This window comes from Dermacentor silvarum, chromosome 8, assembly GCF_013339745.2.
Source record: "Dermacentor silvarum isolate Dsil-2018 chromosome 8, BIME_Dsil_1.4, whole genome shotgun sequence".
Classification (NCBI taxonomy): Eukaryota; Metazoa; Arthropoda; class Arachnida; order Ixodida; family Ixodidae; genus Dermacentor; species Dermacentor silvarum.
The window spans coordinates 137614346-137624902 of NC_051161.1; the positions used below are offsets into that span (position 1 = coordinate 137614346).

Here is a 10557-nt window from a genome sequence, read left to right on the forward strand (position 1 = left end):
TTACGTATCGCCGACGACGACGTCACGCTTCCGCCGCGAAGTTGTTCCCTCGTGCCTGTCATCTGCGATAACTTGCACACCGGGCCTGGCGTCGCTGAACATATCAACGCACTAGTACTGAGTCAGGGCGTTTCCGTCGCCAGGGCCGTGATTAATGTACTCGACGGACATGCTGAACTCCTGCTGACGAATTTTAGCAGGGAACGTCGACAGATTGTTAAAGGCACTGCTGTTGCTTACTTCGACGAAATTGCCCCAATACAAGACTGCCTCTCAGTGCAGCACGCGGCGTCCACCGCGCCTATGCCTGCACCTGTGGTTGATGTCAGTCGAACTTTATCGCCCATCGAACGCAACAGCCTTCTTGAGCTCATCAATGAGTTTAACAGCTGCTTCGCATCAACGTCAAGAGTTAGCCAGACGCCGCTCACCAAGCACCGTATTATCACCGAAGACGATGCAAGACCCATCCGGCAGAATCCTTATCGTGTAGCACCAAAAGAGCGGGAGGCAATCCAAAAACAAGTGAAGACGATGCTTAAGGACGGAGTTATTCGGCCATCTAAGAGTCCGTGGGCATCGCCTGTCGTATTGGTGAAAAAGAAGGACGGTAGTCTGCGCTTCTGCGTCGACTATCGAAAACTCAACCAGATCACAAAGAAAGACGTTTATCCGCTACCGCGTATCGATGATTCACTGGACCGGCTACGAAACGCACGTTACTTTTCGTCGATGGACTTGAAAAGCGGCTACTGGCAAATCGAAGTTGATGAGAGAGACCGTGAAAAGACCGCTTTTGTGACACCCGATGGACTTTATGAATTTCAGGTGCTTCCCTTCGGTTTGTGTTCTGCGCCAGCAACGTTTCAACGACTCATGGACACGGTACTCTCAGGCCTCAAATGGCAAACCTGCCTAGTGTACCTCGACGACGTGATTGTTTTCTCCGCCACGTTCGACGAACACTTACGGAGACTGAAGACGGTCTTTGAGGCAATACGCTCAGCAGGCCTAACTTTGAATCCGGAAAAGTGCCATTTTGGTTTTGAGGAACTTCAATTCCTCGGTCACGTGGTTAGTCACGAAGGTGTTCGACCTGACCCTGATAAAATCGCTGCCGTCGCTAATTTCCCGACGCCATCTGATAAAAAGGCCGTGCGACGTTTTCTGGGCCTTTGCGCCTACTACCGGCGGTTTATTGCGGACTTTTCGCGCATCGCGTGTCCATTAACACATCTCACCCGCGAAGATGTCCCCTTCGTGTGGGGCGAAGAGCAGCAACGGGCATTTGACGAGCTACGGCAGCGGCTGCAGACGCCTCCTGTGCTCGCACACTTTGACGAAGACGCCCCGACGATTCTTCATACCGAAGCTAGCAATGTCGGCCTTGGCGCAGTGCTTCTTCAGCGGCAGGACGGCACCGAAAGAGTGCTTGCGTACGCCAGCAGGACCCTATCCAGAACGGAGACTAACTACTCCACTACAGAAAAAGAGTGCCTCGCGGTAGTCTGGGCCATCCTCAAATTTCGCCCATATGTATACGGTCGCTGTTTCACCGTCGTCAGTGATCACCATGCACTTTGCTGGCTGACTAATTTAAAAGATCCAGCTGGTCGGCTAGCACGCTGGAGCCTTCGGCTCCAGGAGTTCGACTTCACTGTTGTCTACAAATCGGGGAAGCGGCACGCCGACGCCGACTGCCTGTCTCGGTCGCCTGTTGAGACTGCATTGCACGACGATGATGACGCGGCTTTTCTAGGCATGGTAGACGCTGTCGCCGTTTCACGCCTGCAACGCGAGGACGCAGAACTGGTTCCTCTTATTGATTACTTAGAGGGACAAACAAGCTGCGTGCCGAGGTTATTCGCCAGAGCGCTGCCTTCATTTTGCTTGCGTCACGACGTTCTCTACAAAAAGAACTTTTCACCCAGTGGCAGCAGCTACCTACTTGTCGTTCCCGCATCTCTACGGAAGGAAGTCCTACACGCCTGTCACAACGAGCCGACCGCTGGTCACTTGGGCTACTCCCGCACATTATCCAGAATTAGGCTAAAGTATTACTGGCCAAGACTTGCGCCGGTCGTGAAACGTTATGTCCAGACATGCCTGGATTGCCAGCGCCGCAAAACCCCACCCGTCAAGCCTGCTGGACTGCTGCATTCTGTTCAGATACCACAAGCGCCGTTCGCACAAGTTGGCATGGACCTTTTAGGTCCATTTCCAGTCTCTTCTGCCGGCAATAGATGGATAATCGTCGTCACTGATTATCTTACCCGATACGCCGAAACAGGTGCTCTCCAGCGGGGAACAGCTGCCGAAGCAGCACGATTTTTCATCGAAGCCGTCGTCCTAAGGCATGGCGCCCCCGCAGTGGTCATTACCGACAGAGGTTCTGCTTTCACGGCCGCGCTTCTGGATACCGTTTTGCGATAAAGTGGTACAACTCGCCGCAAGACAACCGCTTATCACCCCCAAACCAATGGGCTGACAGAACGTTTGAATAAGACTCTGGCAGACATGATGAGTATGTACATCGACGTCGACCACAAGAACTGGGACGAGATTTTACCATATGTTACATTTGCGTACAACACGGCTCGCCAGGAGACAACACGCGTGACACCTTTCAGCCTCGTCTATGGCCGGGAAGTAACAACACTGTTGGACGCGATGCTGCCACACGAGTGTGGTGATCACGAGACTGGTGCCGAGGAGTTTACGCAACGCGCCGAGGAAGCAAGGCAGCTTGCACGCTTGCGCATCCAAGCGCAACAGAACTACGATGCCAGACACTACAATCTTCGACACAGACCCGTCACGTACAACGTCGGCGACCAGGTGTGGGTTTGGACTCCTATTCGTCGGCGGGGGCTATCTGAGAAGCTCCTGCGAAGATACTTCGGGCCGTACACAGTTCTACGCCGCATCAGTGACGTGAATTATGAAGTTGTGCCCGACAGTCCTTACTGCTCCAAACGCCGGCAGCATCTGCCCGAGGTTGTGCACGTGCTTCGTATGAAGCCATATTTTGCATCATGACCTCACTTGTGCACCATCACTGCACTTTCTTGGGCGCTTGGCGCATCGGGACGATGCTTCTTTCAAAGGAGGGGCAAATGCCACATGCTATATCGTCGCCGCGGGTATGTGCCCGGCCATGGAAACGACGCTGAAGTAGCGCGCGGGTAGAAAAACAGAGACGACAACGACGTTGCGTTTGCTGCTCATATAAAGTACTTGTATACGTGCTGTACGCCTGCTTCCACGTCTCCTGCGAGGTCGTGACAATATGGCTATAAGAGATGCCGTAGCGGAGGGTTTCGGTAATCTCGACCACCTGGAGTTCTTTAACGTGGACCCAAATCTACTTACACGGTGTTTTGTGCATTTTGCCTCCATCGAAATGTAAGCCGCCGTGGCCGCGAATCGAACCCGCGTCCTCGAGCTTAGCAGTCCAACCTACCAAAGCCCTGCTAAGCTACCACTGCCTGTAGGTAAAGGGTACGCGGCAAAAAACAAAACAAAAGGAAATAAATGAGACGCTAACAGTGAAGCATTGTGCACGTATGCCTTATTTCATAATTACGAGCGAACGTCAGAAAACGAACGTGATGCATTACGGATGTGCAATTCGTATTTCGCCTTCTTGTGTTGCAAGAGCGCAAACACTACGCGAATTTTAACATCAAAGTAACTTTAGGAATATTTATTGCGCATGCTCACTGGTTCCGACACAGCAAATATACTTACTGATCAATAATTACGTACTTGTAGTCATTCAATTTTGCTCAACCAGCCAATCAGCGCGCACGCTGATTTCGCCTAGACTTAATGACTTAATGACTTAATGAAAGAAGCAACTAATCACCAGAACATAAACTTTTCATGTTTTACTGTTATTGAAGGTAACTATTTTAAGGATGTTTAGAATCAATAGCGATATTTGTAGTGCATCAAAGACAGGAATTTTCAAAACGATTTTGCTCACAATATAATGCAAGCACAAACATCGTCACGCGCCATGAATGCTTGTTACTTTCCGTAAAAAAAAATAACAATTTAAGCAACGAGAAGTTACATGTTGGTAATTTCAGAGAGGATTCACAACAAGCACCGTACCCAAACAAGGCTATTGCAACAATAACTTTTCTATAACAAGTGAGTAAATGGCTAGGCCAGTAGTAGCTATCTATTCATTTCAGTGTAGAAGAATATATATTTGTTTACCTATTTTTATGTTTGTTTACCTATTAGCTGGAATGGCTTTTCTTTCGAATGTCTGAATTTAAACAAGCTTCGCTCACGGTGAACCTTAAGGGACAACGTGCGCGAAGTTTGCATTGAAGAGATAGCGTACAGCAAGAATTGTTCGTGTACGCTATCTATGAAGTGAAATAAGGCAACAATATTGCGGCGTTAGGACTGTCTCTGCTCTTTCTCTTGTTTCCCTTAGACCTTTTCACTGTGCTCTGTTAATAATAAAGTATTGTCGAGGCTAAAGAGTTGTCGAATAAATACATATGCATATGGCTGTAAACCGCTACTGCCCGCGAGTGAAAAGGGCGTATAGTGGTGGGCGAAGCGGTCTCATCACGTGCATAAGTATTTCACTTGACTCCGCGAGTAATTTACTTTTTTCGTTACTCGTATTCCTGCAAGCATGGTGCTATTTCCCGCGTACCTATGCGAATGATATTTCTTTACGTTCTTTCCTTGTCCGGGCTCAGTTAGCGCGTTTCAACGCAAGCACTGTTGACGCATTACCGTTCCCGAACTCTAGCAGCGGAGCTGCTAGAGTTCGGGAACGGTAATGCACAAATACCAAGCACAAATACAACGCTGAAAAAGATGCGTAAGCTCCATGCAGCACCACACTGTTGAAGTTAAATAGACTTTAAGTGCTTTGCGTGGAAAGTGAAGGCAAAAAAACTACAGCGCGGAGGTGACGACCCTCGCTTTCCGTGCGCTTCGCGAGCGCGAAAAGCCCACGGGTCGGGAGCGGCAGCGGCGCGGCGCGGCGGTTCGCAGAAAAAGGCCCTCGCCGGCGCTTTGGACACTCCCCTATCTAGCTTCGGTGCACCGTACTCCCCGTTTCTTTCATCCACTGCTGCGCTCCGCGTTCGCTTTCATATTTAGCTATGCTTGTTCACTCGGTTACAAGTGATCATGCCAACGCCGACGCTCGCCGCACGAACGGGCGCCTAAGAGCTGCGCTCTAGAAGTGCAAGCGGGAGTTATTGCCAAAATGCTAATATTTGCATCCTTTGGGGGCTCTAGCAGCCTGCGTGAAGCAGGACACACGTAAATGGTAAAATGACGCCAAAGGCACTCTAACGATACTCCAACATGATAAGGAGTTAACCGGAAGAAAGCGCTTGTGCGTGATCGCTGGTCACCACAACGCGACCACTCGCACAGAAAAAAAAATCTGGTATCATTCGCAGCAGACTAACGCCCCACGTGGCATTGAGAGTATTGAAATAAATAAATAAATAAACGGTAACTACATGAAGCCATTCATACTTCAATCTTGGAGGGATGATAAAATCTGAGGTTCACACTGTCATTTTAAATTTTTTTCATAGCCGAAACAGCGCTCGAAATTAGCCACGAGGCGTATTCTTGGGGAAGCAACATACTGGTCAAATCCTAACCAAGCTTACACTAGAATTTTTCAATCCCGCCAGCTTAAGAGATGAAAATAATGTGGACAGCTGGAAGTGCAAGGCTGCAGTAAACAGCGGAGCTGGTGATGGACTAAGCGTCTTCCAGGTTTTACTAGGCTTGGCTAAGTTTTGCTAGGAAATGCTAAGTGCTGCTAGGCACGCTATTCCGAATCGGCTCGCCACCGAAGCGCAGATTTTCGCTTGGCCTCGCGACGCACTTCAAGATGAGCGGCTTTTTCTTCTGGGGCGCGATCTTGTACGCGTTCCAAAATGGAACGGAGGCGTTCCGTTCCATCGAGACGCACACGATTGGTCATTTTGAACGTCGCGGTTCAAATTGACCAATCGTGTGCGGCTTGATGGAACGGAACGCCTCCGTTCCGTTTTGGAACGCGTACAAGATCGCGCCCCTGGTGTCCGGATCTTCTTTGGTCGTCCCATGTCAAGGCTACATGTACTCGCCACAGAGTCAACGAGAGTTCTGCCGCCCGTCGCGGTGGCTCCGGGCTTTATCTCCCAGGTGACGTCACGGTGAAGTTGTTCCTCCACGCTTGCGGGGGCGTGGCAGGTCGAAACCGTCCGTGCCGCCGCCAGAGGCGCTGGCTGCAGTCACGGACACCGCGCGCATTCGGCGCGAACGCGGTGAAACCGGGAAACGTGGGGCCGTATTCTGAAACGTTCGCCTAGGCGAAATCAGCGTGCGCGCTGATTGGCTGGTTGAGCAAAATTGAATGACGTCGGGCTCAACCACCCAATCAGCTCATCCAATTTTGCTAAAACAGCCAATCGGCGCACGCCTGAAAGCGAAAAAAGAAATTTCGCCTAGGCGAACGTTTCAGAATACGGCCCCTGGATGGCGTCGGCAGCAGCTCTGCGCGTTGCCTCGTTGGTGCTGCTACAATTTCTCTCTCTCATTTTTTTCTTCCTCTCTCCCGAGAATAGCGCGGGCCGCGTGCATGCTCTCGTCCCCTCTCCTTAACGTCCCATGTCAAGGCAACATGTGCATGGCACGAAGGAGGCAAAGGTGGTTGCTAGGCAACGCACGGTGACGTCATCGCTTGGACCAGTTTTTGTTCTTACTACGCGGCGCAACTAAGAGCTTAAACGGCTCCGCTGTTAAAAGAAAGATATCCAGTGCGCGCACTTACAATTTAGTTGATGGAACATGACTGCCACACACACGCGATCCCTATACATTATTTTAGAGGCGTACGAATCATTTTTGTAGCTGAATGAAATACGAATTGAACATTTCCAAAAGCGAATCAAATAGTTCTCGAACAAGGAGCTGTCGTTATCACCATCATTATACAACTATGTTCACATACTGATGTATACACAACGTTAGTCGGCTTATGTGGTTACACTACAAATTATGCAGCGTTGCTTATTAAAAAGTGAAATAAAGCAGTACGTTCGCGCACTCAAGGCTCCTAAATCAGGTTGAACGATCGCTGTTTAGATGAAAACGCTTGGCTCCGTGCGCTACGTATTGACTCTTTTCGCGGAGCAGTTTGCTCTAGAGGAACGGGAGGGCGCTTTCGGCGGCACGCCATACGTTGCCTCAGCGAATGCGCACCAATACGAAACCACTGCTGCTTCTGTCCTGCTACTATGCGATCAGGTGTCGGAAATGCAAGTGTGTGTTCGCTAATGCACTGTGCCCAATTCATGCTGCAAAATGTGTAACGATAAAGAGAAGACATATTAAGGAATGGAATCAACCTGTGTCGCGCTGCTACATAAGGATTGCCTGTGTTGTCGGTCCTTCGCGGTGCACAGCTTTCCTTGAGGATAAAAAAGGATAATTCATCCGCCAGCGCTGTATAGCTAACCTCCAAAGAAAGGACTTCAACTCCACAACGTCGGCACTTAAGAGTGAGTACCGCTGGTTACAAAAGGAAGTAACGCCACTTACTGTCATAGTAAGTTTCTCGCACGTTATCTACACACATCCATCCCTATTCGCGCGCAAACTTACACGCACCCTATCGCCAACGTGTCAATATTAAGTGAATGTGCGGACACTTGACTCAATGTGCCGAAGCGCGAGTGACGGCGACTACATGTCAAGACACGAATGTTGAAAACTGAACGTTTCTTGACCGTCTACAGAGTAAGCGACGGACTAGCGATAATACGTTTTTGCTACAAGCTATACCACAAAGCACAGTAACGTCGACCACAAAGTGCAGAACATTTACATTCCAAGCTTTGTGCGCCGCAAGCAGAGCACACCCGCGAGCGCGATTAGGCTGAAAATAAACAATCAGATAGTAGTTTCACCGAGGAACTTAGTATTACTGAGTAAGAAACATGACAAGCCGCTGCTTCAAAATGTTTGCCAAATAGAGAACGAGAACAGTGATCCTGATTTAATTCATAAGCGGGAAGTTAGGACAGCTTGGAATGCCTCGCTTTTAGTACATGCACCGTATACGCTGCTCGCGCCGTTTGGAAGAGGCGTAATGAGCTATGAAAGCACTTACATGTCCTCTAAAGCTGTGGCCAAAGCTTTGTGTCCTCCACACAGTCACCGTCTACGATATGCGTCGAAACGGACGTTTGCTGCGCCACACCGGCGTCATGCACTTGCATTGTAAACACGGAGGCAACGGCGACAGCTGACGCAAGTAATGGACGCGTCATCACGTAATCAAACATGGCAGCGCCCACGGGAGCGCCGGGAAAAGGGTCAATAGCCTGCTGCACTGCGTACAGGTGCGGACAAAAGTAATTGCTACACAGGATTCGTGACCGAACTACATCCTTGTGCCCTCTTGCAGCCGCTCGGGTAAGGCACAAATAAAAGCTCACATGATTGCACGCCGGCGCTTATTGCCAGGTCACACCTGTCAATATGTTTCTGTACAAGTGGATCGGAGCGTTGGTTGCTGATTCTGCAGCTAAACAATCGCTAGCTTCATCCCTGGGTAGCCTAGACTAACTGGTGTTTATCACGTGCGTGTGTCTAGGGCATCCGAAACGCAGAAACAGTTTTAACAGCGTCGTCACGCTGGCCAGTGTTCAGCCGAAGAAGCTGCAAGCGACGCCCCCATCCAGCGTGTAAAGAAATAGATCAAGAGCCAATGAGTGCTGGCCTGCGTGCGTGATTTGATTTCTACCTTTCCTCCGACGCTGCTAGATGACAGTGGGATGCAGTTTGGCCACATCCACCTTGCTTTCAATACAATTGTCGGCACATGCACCTTCTCGTGTTTTATGTCTACTACGGCCGCCGTTATTCAATTTGTCGCATTTGTGCTCGAATATTACGCTTTACGGACGTCAGTTAACGGTTTGGAAGATTATTGGCGAATTATTGGTATGTCCGAATAGTGACGAATAAGTTCGAATACATAATCGAATGTGTAAATATTTCATTTGTTATATTTGAAGTGTTTCGAATATTCGCACACCCCTACAAGCGGCAACGTTTTCGACGCCGAAAGACAACAGGACACTCACCTCTTCGTTTCTGGCCCCGACGACGGCGCCTCCTCGTTAGCTGAGCACTTCACCACCTTGTCTTTGTTGAGAATCACCCAGCGCAAGACACTTTCTCTCGGTGCCACGCTTATCCTGCTTATCCGCACTGCCTTCGCGTATCCGGTGTTCAGGTTTAGCATGGGTTCCGACGGGATCGGAGTGCGCAGGTACCTCTTTGCAGCTGCACCATCGACGTACTCGAACTCTTCCCCTTCGCCTAGCAGAGAGTAGTGGCCGACCTCGCAGGGCGCGTCGTACCTGGGACAGTCGCCACTCCCCGACGAAACTGCGTCGCGCACGCTTAATGCCGCAATGTGTTCCCCGGCGGGAACAACGCACCACTTGTGGTAACGCGCGTCCACCGCCGAGCTTTCGCCACCACCTTGCATTTCTGCGACAATTGCCGTGACCTGCGTCTCGTGAACCACTGTGCTAGGCATGCAACAAAGCGTCACAGGCTCTTGTGGGCGTTATTCGTTATCTACGTTTTATATCGTTCACGGCGAAATGCGCATTGCTGAAGCAGCGCTGCAAGCGTAAAACGCGGTGTACTATCGGCCAAGAAACTAAACCCATAGAAAAAGAAATTCAACAAGAGGGGACACTCGGCAAAACTGGCAACAGGAAACACGTCACCATACGACACGCTATACTTTTGACACCGAACGTTAGCTGCCCGAGCATCGAAAAAAAAAAGAAAGTTAACAGGCATTGATTTATTTTTTTAATTCTTTGCCGCGAAAACTAAAACGTTTTGCGTATAAATGAACTTAAGCTTTGCGACTTATTTTCCTTGCCTTAACTAGCCACAGGTCAATGACGCGCCAGATACATGCCAAGGTCGATCCACATAGGTCGCGAAGCTTCGGGCGAAAAGCGGTTCAGAACCAATTGTCACCGACATCAGCAAGGGTGTTTATGGGAGCAGCGATTGAAGCGCGACTATGTTTGGAGGGAATAAACACTGGGAAAGAAAAAAAGAGTTTTTAAATTAAAGCGAGACGCAGTTAGATTCATTCAACGAAAATAAAATTCCTAATTCATTTTATATATGCATGGCGAGAAAAGATACAACTGTATTTTACTAGATCATTATCAATATATACCTTTTTTCAGGGCCCACCGTGAGAGCACCCATCGATAGCGGCGGGCGTTGACGCCGCTATCACTTGCAATGCAATGCAGCTCGTGGAATGCGTGGAAAGACGCGCTCGCAAAGTTCACATGTTGCAATACGCCCCCCTCGCATGTTGTGTTGTTTTGCATGTCGACCTTTGTCTGCATTAGATGACGCGGGTAGTTTTATTGTTTCTTAACCTGTGCAGTCAAAAGTAGTGAGTTGCGACCGTAAGATACTTGCTTACTTTATTTGTTTTCGTGCAACAGCGCTGGCCGACGGGCT

The 10557-nt window shown here is 49.6% G+C and overlaps 1 protein-coding gene across 1 annotated transcript in view; it reads right to left on the reverse strand.

The window, feature by feature from the left end:
* Positions 1 to 9715, reverse strand: part of LOC119462447 (decapping and exoribonuclease protein-like) — a 63603-nt gene extending 53888 nt beyond the window's left edge. Inside the window, exon 1 of the mRNA XM_037723793.2 lies at positions 9135 to 9715. Coding sequence (XP_037579721.2) covers positions 9135 to 9595 — 461 coding nt within the window. The 5' untranslated portion in view covers positions 9596 to 9715. The remainder of the gene's footprint in view (positions 1 to 9134) is intronic.
* Between the last annotated feature and the right edge of the window lie 842 nt (positions 9716 to 10557).